The sequence below is a fragment of the Artemia sp. Qi Xiang Cuo genome, chromosome 5 (assembly GCF_049724085.1).
Source record: "Artemia sp. Qi Xiang Cuo chromosome 5, ASM4972408v1, whole genome shotgun sequence".
NCBI lineage: Eukaryota > Metazoa > Arthropoda > Branchiopoda > Anostraca > Artemiidae > Artemia > Artemia sp. Qi Xiang Cuo.
The window spans coordinates 10,477,778-10,501,255 of NC_142798.1; the positions used below are offsets into that span (position 1 = coordinate 10,477,778).

The following is a 23,478-nucleotide window of genomic DNA, read 5'->3' on the forward strand; positions in this document are numbered from 1 at the left end:
CTTGGTCTAATCATATAGAAAGGAGTAAGAATACCCATGATAAGCTTGTGGTGGCCCAGTGGGATTGATTTCTGCTCTGTAATCTGGGACCCGGAGTTCGATCTAAGTTCGATCAGAGTTCGATCTGCTGCTGGGCCTGGAAGTGCATGTTGATTAGACATTGGTGTATCCAAATAAAATCGAACCAGAAGCAGAACAACAATTTTGAAGAGGGCTTATTGGGCCACAACCCTCGATATATATTACTATATATTATATTACTAATATATAGTAATATAATATATAATATATATATAATATAATATATATATATATATTACTAATATATATTACTCTTTAGAAACCAAAATTCGATTAAATGACACTAAACTATTCTTTTTACACCCATATAGTATATTTGGGTCAGGTACTGTATGAGCAGTCGAATACAATTTTAGTACTAATTCTAAAAAAACAACTCAATAACGTGCTATTTCTTCTTTAAATAAATAACACAAATCTTATTTTTAATTGTCATGGTTATATTGTCCTGAACGTAATAAAAAATTATTCATTTTTAGTCGAACAATATGAGTAGTAGAATTACATTTTTAAAAGAATTTTCGAAAAATATCATTAAAATCCTATTCTTTAATTAAATGAAAACTCCATTTTAATCTTGTCAGTTTCATTCTTCTGAGGATAGTACCAAAATTGTTCATTTTTAGGTGGAGCAGGTTGACCAGTCGATTTTTTCAAAAATATAAAATTAATGAAACGCTATTTATTCTATTAATGAATATAGGACATCTGCTTTTTATTTTGTTCATCACTTTTTTCTGAACATAATGTTAAGATTGTTCACTGTTGAATGGAATCATAGCAACACTAATAAATAAGGTTCGTCACCAACAATTACTATTTTCATTTTATGGCATCTCTCGAGTGATGCCTTTAATATCAATAATTCTGCGCCCCATACAGCATGAACAGTCCAATATTGTTTCTCTAGAGTTTGACTAAAAGGTAATTAATAGTTGGAGTAATTTAGGAGTGGAGGACAAGGCCCACGCTCTTGCAGGGTACCAGTACCTTTTTCATTAAAAAAATATTTTTATTTTTTCATATCTAATTAAAAAAAAATCAATTTTTAAGAGATAGCCTTGGACTCTCTAGGATCCTAAAAAAGAACAACCGTTAAGGTTTAATGAAGTTGTAAACGAATAATAATAATCGTAGTTTGTAATTTTTTTTTTGGGGGGGGGGAGGAGCGGAGGGAACATCGATGTTTATCATTTATTTTGTAATGAGTATCGAAGACAATCTTTTGTGGCTTTGTTTTGCTTGTAATGAATAAGGAAAACTCCTGATGAATAAGAAAAACTCCTTTTTAGTGGAACTGTAATAGAGTTTTGGAGCTCATAGTATCAAAAACTTTCTTTAATACCGATAGATCTGCGTCTTCCTCAATATGAGAATTACGAATAGTAATTGAACGAGAAATTCGAAAAAAACACAAGAAAAAATTGTGTTTCTTAGAAGCGCAGTAAAAAGCAGCTTATTTTTGAAAGTATTAAAATCTACACAATGACGCAAAATTAGAAAGGCTTGTGGAACAATCTTACGACTACCTGAGATATGTCATCATGTAATTCAGATTCTCTCTTTAATGCAATTAATTAAAAAAAAACTTTCCGAAAAATAAGTTTTTCAAAGAAAAGTAAAGGCCATTTTAAACTTAAGCTTAGGAGATACAAATACATGTTAAAATTCAAACTAGAAAGACAAGAAATTTCTATGAAAGAACAAATGAAACCAAAAACAAACAGAAATTAAATAAACAATCATAGCAAAACATTCAACGAGTACTAATAAAAATGAATAAATAGATCATAAAGCGAGTTTTGCTTGGCTTGAATATGAAAATCAAGCTTAAGACGAAAACAAATATTTTGCTATTAAAGTATAATTGAAACTTAAAACGAACAGAAATTAAATAAACAATCAATGCGAACAAACATACAATATATATTAATGTAAATGAATAAATAAATCTTAAAACGAGTGAAACTTAAATTGAATATACAAATCAAGTTTGAATAGAATAAAAATAACTACAAACAAGTTTGGGTATCGCCTCACTGCATAGGCATAAAACGTACTGCGTCATTTACGCTTTACTTACAACAGCTCTTTCGAATATTTTCACTTTTTTAACTTAAAGAAATCAAAAATTAATCAATATTTTAAGGAATAAACATCCACCATGTATATATAAAATGGACAATGAACATTTTTTTTTCAGTAAACTCATTTGAATTTTTTTCAGTAAAGTAAATTCTGGCTTTTAGAAAGCATAGGGGTTTTGAACCCTACTCACATTAATTTATGCTCGATTTGAGTTTGACTCTAATATTTATTTTAATTTTTGTTCGTTTTGGGTTTCATTTATTTATTGATACTGATTTGGGGTAGTTGTATGTTTGGTAGATTATATGATAGTCCGGACGCCAGGTGTTGAAAATGTGAACCATACCACGACGGAATGGGGCTGCTACGAGAATTAGCCTACCCTCCACTCCCCTAAATTGACCCTTCGGATTCAAAATTACCAATGTCACTTTCTTGCGAGTAGTGGGACACTCCGAAACTTGACATTTTATTATATTTTGGTGTTTGATGCAAGAAAATAGATGTTCCACATAGTTTAAGGTGCAGTTTTCCGCTCAAATGGAAATGCCTAGAAGCCATAGAATGTTTTCATAACAAACTAACACGATTAGTTAAAAAAAAATGGCAGAGTTAAAAAAAAATGGCAAAACTATATGAGTCTTGAGCAGTTTTGGAAAGTATAAACAAAATTAAATTGAATATTAGATATATAATGATATTAATTATTGAAAGATCCATCAGTTCAAGATTTTTTTTCACTTTAATTTTATTTTCATTTTCAATGCTGTAAGAACTGGAAAAGAATAAATTTGTAATATACGAGTAATTCGTTTTCAGTGAAGCACCAATGACGCAGAAGGCTATAAGTTTTTACAGTTAAAGAAGGGGGCAGTATCCAAATTTTGCTTGTAGTGAAATTACATTTGTCTTAATCAATCTTGAAAAGAACTAATAAATTAATCTGAATATTTGATGCATAATGATATTAATTGCTAAAAGCTCATCAGTTCAAACTTTTACTGTAATTTTAATATTTATTTTCGATATTAAGTAGGCTACAAAAGAAAATATTTGTAATATAATTCGTTTTCAGTAAAGCACCAATGGCGCAGTAGGTTTTAGGCTTCTGCTGTGATACGATACCCAAACTATTGTCTGTACTCATTTTTATTTGATTCGAACTTCATTTGTATATTCAATTGATATTTCACTCACTTTACGATTTATTTATTCATGTACATTAATACATATTGTATGTTTGTTCGCATTGATTGTTTATTTAATTTCTTTTCGTTTTAAGTTTCATTTATTCTTTATTAGCAAACTATTTGTTTTGGGTTTAAGGTTGATTTTCATATTCAAGCTAAGCAAAACTCGCTTTAAGATTTATTTATTCATTTATATGATTACTTGTTGAATTTTTTTCGCTATTATTGTTTATTTAATTTCTGTTTGTTTTAGGTTTAATTTATTATTTAATAGTACTTTCTGGTCGTTTTGAGTTTGAATTTTAAGATGTATTTTTATCTCCTTATCTTAATTTTAAAATTGCCTTTACTTTTCTTTGAAAAACTTTTTTTTAGGAATGTTTTTTTTTAAATTAATTTTGTTCGTTTTTGATCGCAAAAAGTTTCAAGTTTTTATATTATGGGGAGGGGGTGATTACTTTCTGATTATTATTGATTTTAAAAAACGGATCTAAAGATTTCAATTTGAATCTATTAAGGCTTTTTTCAAAGTCTATACGATTACCTCTTTGATAAAAACCTTATATATGAACAATAAACAGTTTGCATAACATGTGGACAGTGATTGATAACAATGAATGAATTTAAAAAATAGCTCCAATAAGGAGGTTTAGACTATTTCACTTGCTGACACAAAGAGATCACGACGATTTGGAATTGACCTTAATAGGAATTTGTGTGCCAAACCAATTTTGCATCTATCACAGAGTATGTATTTTAACCTTATAATTGGATAATTATAATAGATTTCCTATGTGTTCTTCCCATACAAAACCCCTTCCCATAAGTTATACCCCCCCCCCCTTAATAAGTTATGCCACAGGGCATAATTTACAACGCCTACCCCTGGGCCCTGGTGGGGCTGTGTCGACACCGGAGTTTTTGTTATCAGAACTTTGAACTATTTTAACAAAATGTATATCTAAAAATTTTTATCTGATGTATTTAGGGCGTGGAGGAGGGAGAGGGGCTAGTTGCCCTTCAATCTCTTTTGACTCTTAAAAAGTGAACAAGAACTTTCAATTTTCAATCAAATGAGCCCTCTCTGCAGCTCACGGAACCATCCTTCCATAAACAATAATCCGAAAAATATAGATGACCCTAAAATTACTAACCCTAGCATAGAGGGCTCTGAGTGAGTTGTCATTCTAGAACAACAATTTTTCAGTATCTTAACTTACTTCTAATGAAATTGTTGTCTTTAAATTTTTGATTGGATGTGTTTGGGGAAAAGGTGCGCTTGAGAGGGGGATTAGTTGCCCTCAAATCACTTTCGACTATTACAAAGGGCACTAGCCCTTGGAATTTCCAATCGAATGAGCCTTTTTTGAAGTTTCTACGGCACCGCCTTCTATAAAAACCTTATATGCCCCCAGGGCATAACTTAAACCCTTGCCCTGAGGGTTGTGGGGGAATGTCCTCCTCAAAAACATGTTTTCTCTCTGGAAATCAACTACGCTAAACAAAATGGATATCTCAAAATTTTGATTGGATGTGTTTGGGGGAATGATTGGAGTGGCGGGGGGCTAATTGCCCTCCAATTAATTTTGACAAATAAAAAGGACACTAGCTCTTTGAATTTCCGATTGAATGTGCCTGTTTGAAGTTTCTACGACAACGCCTTATATAAAAACCTAATATTCCACCAGTGCATAACATATAACTCTTGTCCTGAGGGTTGTGGGGGATTGTCCTCCTCAAAAATATATTTTCTATCTGGAAATCAACTACACTGAACAAAATGGCTATCTCAAAGGTTTGATTGGATGTGTTTGGGGAAATGATGGGCGTGGGGGGGGCGATGTTCACTTCATCCTCGTTTGACTTTTAAGAAGAGCACAAGTCCTTTAATTTCCAATCGATTGAGGATGTTTAGTAGATTCTGAGACACCACCCTGTTTAAAAACCGTTAATGCCCCCAGGGCATAACTTAAAACCCTTGCCCTGAGGGTTGTGGGGGAGTGTCCTCCTCAAAAATATATTTTCAATCTGGAAATCAACTTCACTGAATAAAAATGGCTATCTCAAAATTTTGATTGGATGTGTTTGGGGAAAAGGTGGGCGTGAGAGGGGGGTTAGTTGCCCTCAAACCACTTTCGTCTATTGCAAAGGGCACTAGCCCTCGGAATTTCCAACCGAATCAGTCTTTTTTTAAGTTTCTACGACACTGCTTTCTATAAAAACCTTACGGTATAAGCCCCCAGGGTATAACTTAAAACCCTTGCCCTAAGGGTTGTGGGGACTGTCCTCCTGAAAAACTTATTGTCTATGTGGAAATCAACTATGCTGAACAAAGTCTCTATCTCAAAATTTTGTTTGAATGTATTTGGGGGAATGATGGGCTTGGGGGGGGGGCGAGTCACCCTCCAATCACTTTCGACTATTAAAAAGGGCACTAGCCCTTTGAATTTGCAATTGAATGTGCCTGTTTTGAAGTTTCTACGACAACACCTTCTATGAAAACCTTATATGCCCCCAGGGCATAACTTAAAACTCTTGCCCTGAGGGTTGTGGGGGAGTGTCCTCCTCAAAAATATTTTTTCTATCTGGAAATCAACTACACTGAACAAAACGGCTATCTCAAAAGTTTGATTGGATGTGTTTGGGGAAATGATGGGCGGGGGGGGGGGGCTAGTTGCCCTCGAATCTTTTTTTTACTATTAAAAAGGGCACTAGCCCTTTAATTTCCAATCGACTGAGCCTGTTTTGAAGTTTCTACGACAATGCCTTCTATAAAAACCTTATATGCCCCCAGGGCATAACTTAAAACCCTTGCCCTGATGGTTGTGGGGGAGTGTCCTCCTCAAAATATATTTTCTATCTGGAAATCAACTGGAAACAAAAATGGCAATCTCAAAATTTTGATTGGATGTGTTTGGGGAAAAGGTGGGCGTGAGAGGGGGGTTAGTTGCCCTCAAATCACTTTCGACTATTACAAAGAGCACTATCCCTCAGAATTTCCAGTAGAGTGAGCCTTTTTTGAAGTTTCTACGACCATGCCTTCTACAAAAATCTTCTATACCTACAAGGTAGAAATTAAAAAACTTGCTCTGAGGGTTGTGGGGAATTTTCCTCCTCGAAAACATATTTTAAGTCCGGAAATCAGATACGCTGAACAAAATGGCTATCTCAAAATTTTTATTGCACTTGTTTGGGGAAATGATGGGCGGGGGGGGGGGGCTAGTCACCCTCCACTCCGTTTCGACTATTAAAAAGGGTACTAGCCCTTTCAATTTCCTATTTAATGAACCTGTTTTGATGTTTCTATGACAGCGTCGTCTATGAAAACATTATATGCCTCCAGGGCATAACTTAAAACTCCTGCCCTGAGGGTGGTGGGGGAGTGACCTCCTAAAAAACATATTTTCTATCTGGAAATCAACTACACTGAACAAAACGGCTATCTAAAAAATTTGATTGGATGTGTTTGGGGAAATGATGGGCGTGGGGGAGGGGCTAGTTGCCCTCCAATCTTTTGCGACTATTAAAGAGGGCACTAGCCCTTTAATTTCCAATCGAATGAGCCTGTTTTGAAGTTTGTACGACAACGCCTTCTATAAAAACCTTAAATGCCCCCAGGGCATAACTTAAAACCCTTGCCCTGAGGGTTGTGGGGGAGTGTCCGCCTCAAAATATATTTTCAATCTGGAAATCAACTACGCTGAACAAAAATAGCTATCTCAAAATTTTGATGGGATGTGTTTGGGGGAAGGATGGGCGTGGGGGGGGCACTAGTAGCCCTCCAATCACTTTCGACTATCAAAAAGGGCACTAGCCCTTTAATTTCCAATCGAATGAGCCTGTTTTGAAGTTTCTACGACAATGCGTTCTATGAAAACATTATATGTCCCCAGGGCATAACTTAAAACCCTTGCCCTGAGGGTTGTGGGGGAGTGTCCTCCTCAAAAATATATTTTCTATCCGGAAATCAACTACGCTGAACAAAATTGCTATCTCAAAATTTTGATTTCATGTGTTTGGGGAAATTATGGGCGTCGGGGGGGGGGCTAGTTGCACTCCAATCACTTTCAACTATTAAAAAGGGCTCTAGCCCTTTAATTTCCAATCGAGTAAGCCTTTTTTGAAGTTTTTACGAGAACGCCTTCTATAAAAACCTTATATGCCCCCAGGGCATAACTTAAAACCCTTGCCCTGAGGGTTATAGAGAACTATCCTCGTCAAAATAAATTTTCTTTTTGGAAATCAACTACTCTGAACAAAAATAGCTATCTCCAAACTTGGTTGCGCGGTTTTTGGGGTAAGGATGGGAGTGGGGGGGGGAGGTGCCCTCTAAACATTTTAGAACATTACAGATGGTATCAGCCCTCTCATTTAAACACGAATGAGCCTGTTTTGAAGTTTCTACAACAACACCTTCTATAAAAACCTTATATGCCCCCAGGGCATAACTTAAAACCCTTGCCCTGAGGGTTGTGGGGAAGTGACCTCCTCAAAAATATATTTTCTATCTGGAAATCAACTATGCTGAACAAAATGGCTATCTGAAAATTTTGATTGGATGTGTTTTGGGAAATGATGGGCGTCGGGGGGGGGGGGGGAGCTAGTTACACACCAATCACTTTCGACTATTAAAAAGGGCACTAGCTCTTTAAATTCCAATCTAATGAGCCTGTTTTGAATTTTCTACGACAACGCCTTCTATAAAAACCTTATATGCCCCCAGGGCCTAACTTAAAACCCTTTCCTTGAGGGTTGTAGGGGAGTATCCTCCTCAAAAATAATTTTCTATTTGGAGATCAACTACGCTGAACAAAATGGCTATCTCAAAATTTTGATTGGATGTGTTTGGGGGAATGATGGGCGGGGGGGGGGCTAGTTGCCCTCTAATCATTTTCGACTATTAAAAAGGGCACTAGAACTCTCGATTTCAAATCCAATGAGTCTTTTTCGAAATTTATATGACAGAGCCTTCTATGAGAACCTCATAGGCCCTCAGGGCATAAATTAAAACAGTTGATCCAATGGCTGTTGGTGAGCGCCTTCCTCAAAAACATAATTTATATCTGAGAATTAACAACACTGATCAGATTGGCTCTCTCAAAATTTTGATTGGATGTGTTTGGGGGAATCATGTGTGTGGGGGCTGGGGGGAGCTAGTTGCCCTCCAATCACTTTCGACTCTTAAAAAGGGCACTAGAATTTTGAATTTCCAGTCGAATCATCCTGTTTTTAGGTTTATATGACAGCAACTTCTATAAAAACAGGATATGCCCCCTGGGTAAAACTTAAAACACTTGACCTGGGGGTTGTGGGGGAGTGTCCCCCTAAAAAATATATTTTCTATATGGAAATCAACTACGTTGAACAAAATGGCTATCTCAACATTGTGATAGGATTTGTTGTGGAGAAGGATGGGCTTGGGGAGGGTGAGGGGGCAAGTTACACACCACTAACTTTTGATTATTAAAAAGTGCCCATCCCGTTAGTTTCTAATCGATTGAGCCTGGTTTGAATTTTCTAAGACGACGCCGTCTATCAAAACCGTATATGCCCCCAGGGCATAACTTAAAACCCTTGCCCTGAGGGTTGTGGGGGGGGTCCTCCTCAAAAATATATTTTCTATCTGGAAATCAATTATGCTGAACAAAATGGCTATCTCAAAATTTTGATTGGATGTGTTTGGGGGAATGGTGGCCGTGGGGGGGGGGGGGGCTAGTTGCCCTCCAATCATTTTTGACTATTAAAAAGGGCACTAGAACTCTCGATTTCCAATCGAATGATCCCCCTTTGAAGTTTCTACGACAACCCCTTCCATATGAAGTGCCTCTGGGAAAAAAAATAATAAATAATAATAATAATAAAACATTGGAGCCGTACGGCCTTTACAATAGGCAACGCTACAGCATTGCCTCTGATAGCCCTTCCGTATATTTTTCTCCTTGCCTTTTTGTGATGTTTCTTCAATCGTGTTTGTTATTCCAAAAATTGTAAATTTAATGTGGTTTTCAAATTTGTTTTAGTAATGGCGAATTAACCTCGATATTCAAAATTAAAAAACCCTTGGAAATAGCTGGGATTAGACTTGATATTTGTTAGCATAAATCTTGAATTATTCTCCCTTTCCGTAGCCTTTTCTCTTTTTCCTGAAATCTAAAAAACGCTTCAGATTTTATGTATTTCCCTTAGTTCATTTATTTTTCTTGGCCTATTGTATTGTTTTTTTGTTTTTTTTAAGTAAATCATTGCTTTGTTTGATTTACTGGAGTGTTATTGTAACTTTTTTTGCTATTATTATATGCTTAGGGTTTTTTTCGGGGGGGGGGGGGGGGTTGCCAATGTCAAGAATTGTCTAAATTTGTGCGAGATGTTAAAAAAAGACTCCTTCTTTTTTGTTTTATTGGCCACATAATTCTCAAATAAGACAAATATTGTATTAATTCTCTTATGGTCGTCCAGTTTGACGTGGTGTGAATCTGATCATCTAGGATGAATCTTTTTTCTAGTAGCTATTGAATGCTGCTGTTACTTTCTTGTATCTTTTGGCGAATCGCGCTATATAGCCGTCGTATAGGTCATCTAAAGTAACGTTGTGCTATCTTAATCACCATACGATGTTCTGCCATGTGTTGCAGTCTTGAAATACGTATTTGCCGGTCGAGGAATGTTTCTCGACTCAAGAGAACGATCTGCTTGGATTCAAGATATCATCTGCATGATTATGTATATCGCGAACACACAACTCAGTAAAACAACTTGCTGCAGCTCAACAACATTATTATTCTGCAAAGAAGGGGAGCTGATAGTTCACTTCCTAATGTCTTTCTGTACAGGAATCAATACAGAAGGAACATTTGTCTGAATAGATGATTCGGGAAATGTCAATCCTAGTTTTGCCTTACGATATCGATCTCTAAACTATATGACAATAGACCTAGACAGATCCATGCCTACGAGTACTCAAAAGGAAGCGCGCAAAATTCCGTAATTCGTTTACAAAGATTGGCCCATTCGGTTGTAATGTATATTCATGCATCTCGTAATTAATGATAACTCCACGAATTATTTCAGGATGAAGCCCCCTTAAGCTAACACAACTGTATACGCTCCTCCCTTTACCTCAGTCTATTCACAGCTTCACTCTCTATCCCGCACCTGTGAAGTTCCATTTTAAAAAAAATCTTTTCGTAGATTTAAACCTTATCCAGATAAGCGAAAAAAACTGCAAACAAAAATCAGGCTGCAGCACACTACAGGGCTTAGAATTTGATTCTGATGATGAGATTATGCGACAGAATCTTCACTCTAAACCAAACAAGAAAAAGAAAATGATAAATAATGCGGTTACATGTCCTGTAGTGGCGTAGTGGGATTAATCTCTGCTTGGTACTGCGGGACCCGGTGTTGAGCCCAGATGCAGGGCTCGGAATTTGATTACGGTGATACGGCTCTGCGAAAGCGGCTCCATGAAAATCTAAAGAAGAAGAATAAATAGTAAATTTAGTCAGTGCAGCTTGCTAGTTTATGAGGTGCTCGTGAAGAACCTATTTTATCATTCACTCTTAGCGTGATTCCCATTAAATGGGATTTCTTCCACTCCCATTAGGGAACAAGCTGCTTTTCATTTGACCCCCTGGTGGATGGTCATAAAGTACAGTCTTTGGAATGGATATCTCGAATTTTACTAATCTTGTTGTTTTTTTTTCTTTTTTGCTTGATAGATTTGTGGGTTAGAATTCTCAAGACATTTCACCTTTTTTTTTGCTCAACTCGATTGTTTATTTTCAAAACTATAATTTTTATGGGTATAATCCAGATTACTTTTGTATAATATTTTTAATGTTTTTTTGTTTGTTGGATTTTTTCAAGCATTTTAAAGTATTGAGCCAGATTACAAATCGGCTACCGTATGTGTGTTAAAATTAGTCTTTGGTCTTAAGTCTTAAGACGAACTTATCCTAAGTCCAAGTTCATCAAAATTCAAATCCAGTATCCTTGCGATTTGGGGATACATAGAACGTTTTTTATATAGTGCATTATTATGAGTGTATTGTAATAACCTTATAGGCTCATTGAAGGCATTTTGGGTCTTGTCACAGTAAGTTGGTCTGGTGATGCCATATTTATATATTCATCCCTTAAACTTTAGGAAATGTGTTACTCCATGCACAGGGCCATTTTCAAAGTCACTACCCTTCACCAATTTAGTAGGATAATGTCAAAGTAGCGGAAAGTACACAATGCGGTAAGGTAGTTTTAATGAAAACTTAATACCCTATAATTCATATCCCCAATAATTCTCTCAATAATTTTAGTGCACATAATAAAACTCATGTAGTACATTGGGCATAATACCATAGTACATTACTCATGTAATACATCATGTAGTACATGCCAATGAGTGGCTAGTGAACGTATAGAAAATGCTCTCGAGGGAAGCAAACTTAGTTATAGTTCCAAGTTCTGAGTATGATACCCTCCCCCCTCCCCCCTCATTCCAGTAATTCATGTGCTCGTGAATGCTTGCATATACTATAAAACTTATGATACCATAGTATATGTTATTGAGCCACTAGTGTCTATACATCAAATGTTGAGCAAAAACTCGTATTTTGAGTATGAAAAACTTTTTATACGTATATTTTTTAATGTCTAGAGGCCCAAGGTTTGGTTGTGACTCAACCTCCATTTAACTTGACCCGGCTCAACTCTACGTTTATTCAACCCAAACCTCATTCAACTCAACCCTGTTTAACTCAAGGCCCATTTAACTCAACCTTATTCAACTCGACCCCCGTTTAGCTCATTCTCCATACACATCAACCCCAGTTTAACTCAACCCAGCAACAGGTTTGGTTTGAGTTGTTGAGGGTTTGAGTTGTTGAGTTATATGACAATATTTGGCTTATAATAAATCTATCTATCTTTCTAAATACTTGTTTTTTCGTTAAACGTTATTTACTATTTTAGGGAAATTAGTAGAGCAAAACAAGGACACTTCCGGGAAATATTGCCAGGAAGGGAGAAGGGGCAGGTCTTCGAAGGGTGTTTTTTTTTTCAATTAATTGGTTTTATGGTGATGGATCAAAGAGTTTCAAATGTGTTAATAGGTAGTGATATCTTCGTTAGAAATGGCCTGGTTTTAAGTAACTCCAAGGACAAGGGGGGGGGTTGTTGTTCCGGGGCCTAGATCTCAAAGTGAAGCTTTTCACAGGGAAGGGGGAATCTCGCCCTCACGTAGTTGAATAAATGAAACATTCAACAAATAGCTCAAATATCAAATCCCAAAAAAGGGTAGAAGTTTCATCTACCCATGGGTAGAAGTTTCACTACCCTTTACTGGGTAGAGGTTCTTCCCAGCTAAGGCACATAAACAGGATTTTTTAGGGGGGGGGAGGTGGAGTAATAGTAAAAACTTCTTTATTTGATAATTTGAATAAAAAAGTACGGGAATTGATGACAATTTGGGATTACTGTCTGGGGGGGGGGGGTGGACAAAGCTCTTTCCTGTGTACGTCCGTTACCCAGCTGAACTGCTGATCTCTTGAGTATTGAAAAATGTCCGGATAACAATCGTTTATCCTATTCAATATATCCTCGCTTTTCGAAATCGACCCCCCCCCCAAGACATTCCTGCGTACATGTCTCAGCGATACTTCAGTCAGTTAAACAGATGCAATCCTTAAGGTATAAGCTATGGATGAAAAATCTAAAGCCGAACTGGCTTCTAAAGCTTGACCGATTTTATTTGATTTTATCTAGTCGCTTTAGTGTTCTTATTGAAGCACCTCTATTAGCTACTGTGGCTCCCAGTCACAGTAGCAGCAATTGTAGATATAGATATTTGTTATATTTATTTCTTGATTTTGTATTTTATTTAATTTTAGTTTTATGTTTAGTTTATATTTAGATTTATGTTTATATTTTTAGGTTTATATTTTATATTTAGTTTATATTTATATTTAGATTTTAGTTTTATTATTTAAAACTAATAATATTTAAAGTAATAATTTTAATATTTGAAACAATAATTTTTTATATTTAGGTTTATATTTTATATTTATTTTATATTTATATGTTAGATTTTAGTTTTAATATTTAAAACTACTAATATTTAAACTAATAATTTTAATATTAAAAACTATATTTTTTTTTATATTTAGGTTTATATTATATATTTAGTTTATATTTATATTTAGATTTTAGTTTTAATATTTAATTTTAGTTTTAGCGTTGAAGAAGCCTTGTTTCATACTGGTGAAATATATGGGTGAAGACCACACTGGCTATAAAGACATATGAAAAATGAAAAAAAATGTTAATTACAAAAAGAGATAATAACCGAGGAAACGAGAGAAATATCAGTCAGTATACAGAAAAGAAGCCAAACAGGAGTGTTTTTTTCTACTCTGTTTGTGTCTACTTCAAATGGTTAGTTTTTCTTTTTTAGCACTGAAGACGGCTTGGCCGAGGTCCTTGTCGAAATATCTAGTTTTGTCCTTTTAGCTTTTTTTATGTCCACTGGCTGATATTACCCTCGTTTTCTCTGTTATTATTGTTTTTGTAATTATGTTTTTTTTTTATTTATCATGCGTAACCTACATACCAAAATTGCACAGGGAGCATAAACCTTAACCCGAATTTTTTCTTTCCACATCTTCCGAGTTTCTTAATATTACGTGATTATATTCATGAACTTTTTTTCAAACCCAGGGGGTTCAAACCTGATGCCCCCCCCTGCAGTGGCAGTTCTGGCGTTTCTTGTGCCTGGGGCAGAATTTGTATTACAGCCACCTCTGTCTCCCAAAAATTTTCAGCCCAAATTTTAATAAAATTTTCATTAATAACAAAATGTGTAGTTAGACTGTTAACAAGAATTTACAGTTATTTAAATATGAGTTTTCTTACTTATGGGAAAAGATATGGGAAAATGGAAATTTCGGATTCAACTTGCTTGTACCTACTACCACCTGCGCCCTCTACTTTCTTTTAATAAGAATAAGGTACTTGTTAATTAAACGAAATACGCTCAAGAATTACGCTTCGTTTAGATCTCAGAAAACCGGTGTCATAGCAACAAAGATAAGTGACGGGTGATAGATTGCATTGGACTTGTGTAATTTGGACTATATAATTGTACATTAGGGTGGATGTTAGGTTAGGTTAGAGGCGCTGTCCACATATTTTACCCCCCCCCCCCTTCCCCCTAGTGTGCAAACATATAGCCCAAGTTATATTATTATATAAACCGAAGGTTATATATTATTAGGATTAACCTAACTTCACTTCATGGGTGTGTTTTGTTTAATTAACAAATACCAAAAATAAAATTTTTAAATTACAAAATGAGGTACGTGTGCATTTTGCGGACATCGCTATATACTGTATGTGGAATGTCAAACGGGAAATGCTAGTCACCCGACAAAACCCGTGAAACGGCTATTTCAGACACCTAAATTGATTGCAAAGCGTTGTTTCTCATGGATTTAACAATATTTAAACGATTGTTTTTTGGGGTCTAGGGGGGGGAAGGTACCTAGGTTTGGTTACGTATTTAATATATGCTATGCTTTACCCCCCACCCCTAATTTGCAAATATATAGCCCAAATTTGTTTCTAAACTATTATATATTCATCCTATTTTATTTCATTAGCATTAACCAAACTTGACTTCTTTGCGGTGCCCGAATAATGCACAAGTACCCAAAATGATTATAAATATTAGAATATTTTTTTGACATTTTGTACCCCGGGGCAAGTGCCCACTGTATCCCCCCTAAAACCGCCATTGCATACACCATAACTCGTACGTTTTTTCCTGCATCTCCGAGTTTGTTTATATTACGTGATTCTATTCATGCAATTTTTTGTCTCCGCATAACTGTCCTGTTCATAAAGGTAATTTCTAATCTAGAAAAAGTCGTTTTACTGAGAAAGATGCGTCGTTCGGTTACGCGAAGATTGACGTCGTTTTTCAGCTCATGACCAAGGATTGGAGCTCTATAAAGAGAGGAGTATTATATCATCAGTAATGGAACAGTTCTCCAACTGATTAGGCTATTCAAAGGAAAAGGGTGTCGGTTATTCTTCCAATGGAGTTGTGTAAAGGAATATTCAATGTTTTCTAATAGGTCTTTGTAGAGGATTCTTATTTTGGATGCAGTGCCATGGAACCTAGGTTTGTTTTTTCTCATAGTCGCAGTGTATTTTTTGGGATAAAATTCTAGATGAGAGGGGTACTGACGTATTATCCAGAACACGCTTGAGATGTTTCGGTAAAATTCTGCTTTAGCTACTTTTGTCTATCTTGAAAAGAGGTTAGGTTAGGAAAATTAAACTTTCAGGGATGGGTCTACAGGCTAAAGTATGTCCCGGGAAGGTATTTTGAAGTACCTACCTCCACTCCTTCTCTCTCTAGAGGTTCCTGAACTTTGATGACCTTTAAAAATCTGTGTGTTATAAAAGTGAAACCTTGCAAAATAGATCTTCTGCGTAAATGAAGTACAACAAAATTGTTTTCAGCATCACAACTTTGCCCAATCCCAATTTATAAGTTTTGAAAGATATGCAAATACATTTACTAAGTTTTGAAAAAAAAAAAAATTAATATGGTTGAAAATTCTGCTCAAATAACAGGAATTGCATTTTCAGAACTAAAGCCAGAGAGAAAAAAACTAATAACTGGTAAATTTTTGGTAAATTTCTTTGTAAATTTTTCGCAGTTCATAATATTGACTTACAAATAAAGTAAACATACCACTTGATGCCTTTTTTATGATAGCCTATATATTTGCACATTAGTGGTGGGGGTTGAGGGTAAAGTTTAAACTTACCTCTCATTTACATCAGAAATAAAATTTACCCCCACCCCCCTAATGTGCATATATATATATATACCCTGAATTGGGGGTAAAATTCATTTCCGACAAAAATGATTATTACATTTAGAAAGAGCATAAAAAAGGCATCAAGTGGTATATTTACTTGATTCGTAAGTCAATAATATGAACTGCGAAAAATTTACCGTTTTTTTTTCCAAGTTTCGACTTCCACGTTTTCCCATCTAGGGCAGTTACTTTTCATATCGATGCGGTGCCATAAAGCCCAGCTGTGGTTTATTCTTTCAACTTAATTTTTATCCCAAGGATTCTTGTTCTGGATTCATTTTCAAGGATCTTTGGTTTAATTTTATTCATGGTATATAGGCCTAGGTATATTATTTTCTTAATTAATAAACGAAACATGTTTATTTCAAAATTTGGAGTTGATTCTTTTTTTTTGTCTAGATAAGGGTTACTGGGGAGAGCCTTAAAATCTCCCTAGTGATAAGGAAAAACGGTACTCCTAACGGTGCACGGTGTACGGTGTTAAACGTACTCTTTTAGATACTGCTAGTTTGGTTAATGCTAATAAAATAAAATAGAATAGGATGAATATATAATAGTTTAGAAACAAATTTGGGCTATATGTTTGCAAATTATGGGAGGGGGGGGGAGCATATCATATATTAAATACGTAACCTAACCTAACCTAGGTACCTCCCCCCGCTAGACCCCAAGAAGCAAAAGTTTAAATATCGTATACGCAATGAAAACCACGCTATACATTGTATTACTCTAGAGCGGTGTCTTGAATTATCCCATCAAAAACGGGTTTTTCGTGACTGGTTTCTGTCACAGTATATAAAAGAGTACGTTTAACATAGGAGTACCAGAAAAACATTGACAGATTCACGAAAATCTAGATGCTTGGATGTTGAATCTTCGGTATTGTGCTAAAATCCAGGACACACGAAAGAAAGACCACATCGAAATCTCAAAAACGCAATTGATAAACAGGTTTCCGCTGTATAGTGAGATATTGCTCACCCCGTGAGAAAGATTTAAACTTTAGTTTTTTGGGGTTTAGGGGGACTAAAAGGTAGCTAGGTTAGGTTACGTATATAATATATGCTATGGTTTATCCCACCCCACCCCTTAATGCGCAAATATATAGCCCAAATTTGTTCATAAACTATACATGTGTCCTGGATTTTAGCACAGTACCAAATCTTCTTTCTGGTCGTGCTCCCCTTGGGTGAAATATAAAATCAGGCACGTAAATCCCGACACTTATACCTATAAGTGCACTTTCTGCTAATCTGTCCTCACCTGAAATAAAACAATAGATTTTCCCCCTCTATACATTCACGAGTAAGTTACATGGCGGGAAGAAAACACTGATAGCCTACAAAGGAGATAAACAAACATGAATAAAGAAAAGAAACGCTAATTACAAACGGTCTTTTGAAACGAGCCGTTTATCATGGTTGCGGCGTCAGACACAAACTAGTAAAGAACAAAGTCCAGCCAATAGTAACCAAAATTTAAAGCACGATAAAGAAAAAACAAAAAAACTTTCAAGTGAGTAAGAATTGCGATTTGAATCGGATTCAATAGTGGTGACTGTTATTTTGGCTATTCTTAATGGCAAAATTTTATTGCGCCAAAAAATTTATGGGAATTGTATCCAGAGGGAAGGGGGGTACTGTACTTGAAGCCCACCTCCTAAATTTTTTCTGGCTCGTAGAAACGATACAAATATGCATATAATTCGTAAAATCTCCTTCGACCCCCCCCCCCCTTGGATAAAAATTCTGAATACACCATCGATCGAAATGAAAACCGCTAGTTGGTTCACCGTCAAAAACCCCCTTTGAGAAGAATTATAGTCCCCTGTCTTGAGAAACAAGGAGGATCCCCTTTTTTGTATGAAAATAGGAATCTAATTTTTTTTTTTTTTATCTACGTGCTTTTTATAAGAAATGAAAGTTAATATTAAGACAAAATGCAATTTTTGGCAAATCTTTAACAACGGCCAAACGAACTGCAATCGTTTTCAGAGGTCGAGAGAGATACCTTGGTCATTCAACTTTTTATTACCCTTGAGGATTTGCTAAAAACACAGACCTTCCAAAAATACGAGCAATTCAAATGCGAGGCTTCGTTCACCCTCTCCCTGTATTACAAGGCATGAAAGCCGGACCGAGATTCAAGTGCTCCGGAGAACTTATAAAGATAAGCGACATAAGATTTTTTTTCACGGGTAGACAAGTCAGATATCTCTTGAACACGAAACTTGGCTTCATCTTTGTAACACTAAATTTTAAAGAATCTAATTTAAATTAATTTATTCCAATATATATATATATATATATATATATATATATATATATATATATATATATATATATATATATATATATATATATATATATATATATATATATATATAAACCTGTAATAAGTAGTGCAATGTTCTTATTAGATGCTTTTAGAAATTAATTTTAAAAAAACTTTCCGAAAAATAAGTTTTGTAAGAAAAGTAAAGGCTATTTTAAACTTAAGCTCAGCAGATACAAATGCCTATTAAAATTCAAGCGCAAAACGACCAGAAATTACTATTAAAGAATAAATGAAACCCAAAACGATCAGAAATTAAATGAACAATCATAGCAAAAAACACAAACAAGTAATAATATAAATGAATAAATAGATCTTAAAGTGAGTAATGCTTAGATTGAATATGAAAATCAAGCTTAAAACGAAAAGAAATATTTTGCTATTGAAGTATAAATGAAACTTAAAACGAACAAAATCAAATAGAAAATCAATGTAAACAGACATACAATGGATATTACTGTAAATTAATAAATAAATATTAAGACGAGTAAAGATGAAATTGAATATGCAAATCAAGCTTGAAACGAACAAAAATCACTACAAACAAGTTTGGGTATCGCCTCCTTCTCTTACTGTAAAAGTGTAAAACCTACTGCGCCATTGGGGCTTTACTGAAAGCCAATTTTATTAAAAATATTTTTTTTTGTATTTACTTTTGAAAGAAAGCACCAAAGTGATAGTTAAGTTTTGAACTTATGAGGTCTCAGCTATCCTTAAATACATACACCAGACATTAAATCTAATCTATTCGCTCTTTCGAAACTTTTTCATGAAAAATATAGTTTCACTACAAACAAGAGTTTGGACACTGCCCCCTTCCTTAAGTGCAAATAAAAACCAAAAAGCCTACATTGGCGCTTCACTGAAAACAAATTATATTACAAATATTTTCTTTTCCAGTTCTTACAGCATTGAAAATAGAAATAAAACTACACTGAAATAGAATCTTGAATTGATGGATATTTCAATAATTAATATCATTATGTATCAAATATTCAATTTGATGTTGGTTATACTTTCCAAGACTGTTCAAGACGCATATAGTTTTCATCCTGTGGTATTTGTATCTATTGAGCTTAATTTTAAAATGACCTTTACTTTTTTTAGAAAAACTTATTTTTCAAAAATAAATGACCTTAATTTTTCGGAAGTTAGATATATATTTTGATTATTTTCTTTTGTCATGCACACACTAACAGTCCTCCTCAGTACCAATAGCCATAAAAATGTATCTGTTTCCCAGTGCTTTCTGTCTTCGTCTGCTTCATTTGTAATAGGCTGCCATCACCCCATTACGTCTGATTACAATGAAGGGGGGGGGGATCCCGTATTCAAGATTTGATTTAAATTCCCCCTAAGAGAATGTAAAAAGTCTTAATTTATTATAATAAATAATGCTATTTATTATTAGTTTATTATTATCTTAAAGAAGAAAAAACGAGGATAAAAAAAAACAAAAAACAGTGAAATTGTTTTCACCGAGATCTCTGCTCAACCGTCCTCAGTGCAGAAATTGAAAAATAAAAACAAACCGTAAAAAACAACTACTAAAATAAATAAAACAAACTGTAAAAATACCCTCGTTTTTTCTTCTTTACGAATATCTTTTTCTCATCTTGTCATGCCTAGTCAGTGTGAACTCAGAAATTACTTACTGAATTGTTAAGGGAAAAAAAATCCTATAAACCCCATCCCTTAAGAATGTGGATCTCTGACCCTTGACATATATTTTTTTTTTAATAAGGTGTCGTCATTTAGCCACAAAGTGATAAAATGTGCCTTATACAGGTTAGTTTTATCCTTGTATTAATTTTAAATGTAAGATATTCTATATATCTTACAGTGCCTTCTGTTGCTTAGTGCCTTCAATTCACAAAAATGTAGGGAGGGGACAAAATGTATTTTTTTAAAGACTAGGGCGGGGGGCAAATTCATATTTGGTACTTACGTATTATACCGACCACACTCAAGAAGTGAAGTTAGGTTAATCATAATGAAATATGTCAAAATATGATGAACGTATAAGATTTCAATGACAAAATTATGGAAACTACAACAGAGAATTATGTTTAAAACCCACTGGTTCCAAATGTTTGCTATCTTGCTTTCTGTTTCGCTATCATAGAGGCCCATATGTTCCTAGTTTTTGTTCAGTGAAGCCAACCAGGAAACAAACAGCTTACATAATATTCAAATATTTTACTTCCTCCTTGAAAAACAGTTAACAGCTTTGCAATCCATTGAAATTTCATATTGCATCATCGATTTAACACGTAGTAAGACATGGATGGAAATGAGCCAAGTTGTGTATATTAGTGATAGTAATAAAATACTATATACTGAACATGGTTAAAGATGGGTTTGGAAATCACTTTGAAAAGCTAACGCCCCCACCAGAAAAATCCTCAAGAGAGGAGAAAATCCGTACTATCCAGACCACTCTATCCGTATTATTCCGTATTATCTAGACCACTCAAGAAGTAAAGTTAGGTTAATCATATTGAAATTTACCAAAATATGATGAAAATATAAAACTTTAGTTAAAAATTTATATAAACTACCGTACAGCAAGGAATTGTGGAAAGCAGGCCGTTCAGAACGCATTATATAAATACCTAACATAACATAACCGAAATGCCAACTCTATATATTAAATTAAATATCTTTTTAAAATATACCTACAACGTAGTTTTTATTTTTGCCTAAGCCAATTGTCTCCAAATACAGACAGCTATAAACCGGTTATCTCAGATTCAACAGAGCAATTTTCTCGAGTGTGTTTTGGTTAATAAAGAATTACTGAAAATCCTTATCCAAATTCTGCATATTAGTGGTTGTAAATCAAATATTATGCCCTGTACATGGTTAAAGGTGTATATTAAAACACTTAGAAAACCATACGCCGCCCCCACCTGAAAAAAACCTCATAAGAGAGCGTAAAGATAAGTCCCACAGAAGACGGTAAATTGAAACACAATACAAGCAGGAGCTATAATGAATAATTAAGTCAGACTGAAAACGATTTGAAAATGATAACAAATCTTTTCTTCGGTATTTGACCCATCATTATACGGTGTCAAGTTGACACTGTCAGGTTGACACTGTCAACCCTACTCCTTTTTGTGGTAATTTCTGGTCGGTTTGATTTCTACTTGGTTACTCATTATAATTTTCCGCTTTTATTTATTCATTAATGGTGATTTCTGTTTGTTTGAATTATTATTCTACTGTATTTTGGCTCGTCTTTAGTTTAATGCAGCTCTTTACTTTTCTTTGAAATCTTCTTTTTTGGAATCTTTTTGAAAAAATTAATTCCAGAAAGATCATTGCAAGGGAGTGTAAAGATAAGTTTCCAATGAGGACGGTAAATTATTAGCTAATTAGACACTTAAGAATCTGGGTACACACGAAAGAAAGACCGCGTCGATATCTCAAAGCCGCTATTGATAAACAGGTTTGTGAGTTGTTGCTCACTCCGTAACAAAGATTTAAACTTTAGTTTTTTGCGGTTTAGGGGGACTAAAAGGTAGCTAGGTTAGGTTACGTATTTAATATATGCTATGCTTTACCCTCCCCCCCCCTAATGTGCAAATATATATCACAAATTTGTTTCTAAACTATTATATTTTCATCCTATTTTATTTCCTTAGCATTAATGAAACTTCACTTCTCGCGTGTGTACCCAGATTCTAGACAAGAACCGCTAATTATTGTAGCAAAAATTAGTGCAGTAAATTGTTGTAGCACACGTTGCTACAAGGGTTACTTATGTACATTTGCCAGACATTGCGCTACCGACCGCTCTTTTACCCCATTTCACCTCCCCATACCTTCGGTGTAAAATCGATCTAGGCTCCAAAGCTAGTGATAACAACTTTCAAAAATATACGGAGCCGGGGCTCTGCGGCTTCTACCTGCGCTCAAGCTTTGCGTACAGGGTCTACAACCAATTAGGGCCGAATTTAAATCTTTGGCGCTCCTAGACCCAAGTGTTTCGGTGCACCTAGGCCCCAGCCACTTTTTTTGGGGGAGACACAGAGATTTACGGCAAAATCCCCGAAAATTCGGGGATAGTGGTAGCCCTGAACAGAAGACAACTGATGAGTGGTGAGCCAAAAGTAATGCAAGAGAGAGGTGATACTGAGCTTTCAGCTGTTATTCTTGAGAGACATCTGACAGTCTGTAGGCGGGTACTGAATTCCTGTGTCGTTTCAAAATAACTGTTCTATGAATAGGCAGTGCAGCAGCAAAGTGCGCCTGGCACTTTGACGATAAATCACATAAGTTCAGTTTTTGTTAAGAAAAAAAACTCGCTCAGTGGTTTTTTGCGCTCCTCGTTATTTTGTGCCCCTAGGTCCGGGCCTATGCGTAAATCCTGGTCTGCAACCAATGAGTATATGACAGAGGAGCTGTGCATTCGATGAAGTGAATTTGCCTTTGTAGAGCAGCACTAGCGTGTAGTAAATGTTTCATTTCTTGTACGTCGAGTATTGTAGACGACATTCCAAAAATAGAACATTTTTCACTCCGTTGTTGTATACTAGCTGTAAAATGTGTTTAAAACGTCCCTGAGTAAGAAATCGCCCCGCCAGCGTCTTCTTAAACCCTTGCTCCCCTACCGCAGTCCACGCGTAAACATTGACCTAGTGCCGAATCTGTTGGTTATGTAATAGTTTATATTGTGAAGCCTTTAAAACCTGATTTCAGGGCTCATTGTAGTATTACGAAATTCATTGCGTTATCACTTACGACGAGGCTTTTTTCTTCAAACAGGTTGTGGTAACATTTTTGCAAGCTCTTTTGGAACAAACTCAAATTTGCGCCGCCTTACATCATTATTATATAATACGGTTTTGTTTTTTACGGACAATTTGGTAGTTTACTGTGTATTCAATTTATTT

At 35.2% G+C, this 23,478-nt stretch overlaps 1 protein-coding gene across 2 annotated transcripts in view; it reads left to right on the forward strand.

Annotated features, from left to right (window-relative positions):
* cyc (basic helix-loop-helix ARNT-like protein cyc) overlaps window positions 1-23,478 on the forward strand; it is a 201,646-nt gene that overhangs the window by 9,711 nt on the left and 168,457 nt on the right. The window contains exon 1 of one of the 2 annotated variants that reach the window (XM_089089332.1): window positions 15,412-15,534. The exons of the other annotated variant lie outside the window; for it this stretch is intronic. Within the exon in view, the coding sequence (XP_088945458.1) occupies window positions 15,524-15,534 (11 nt within the window). The 5' untranslated portion in view covers window positions 15,412-15,523. Of the gene's footprint in view, window positions 1-15,411; window positions 15,535-23,478 lie in introns of those variants that run through there. 2 annotated transcript variants of the gene reach the window in all.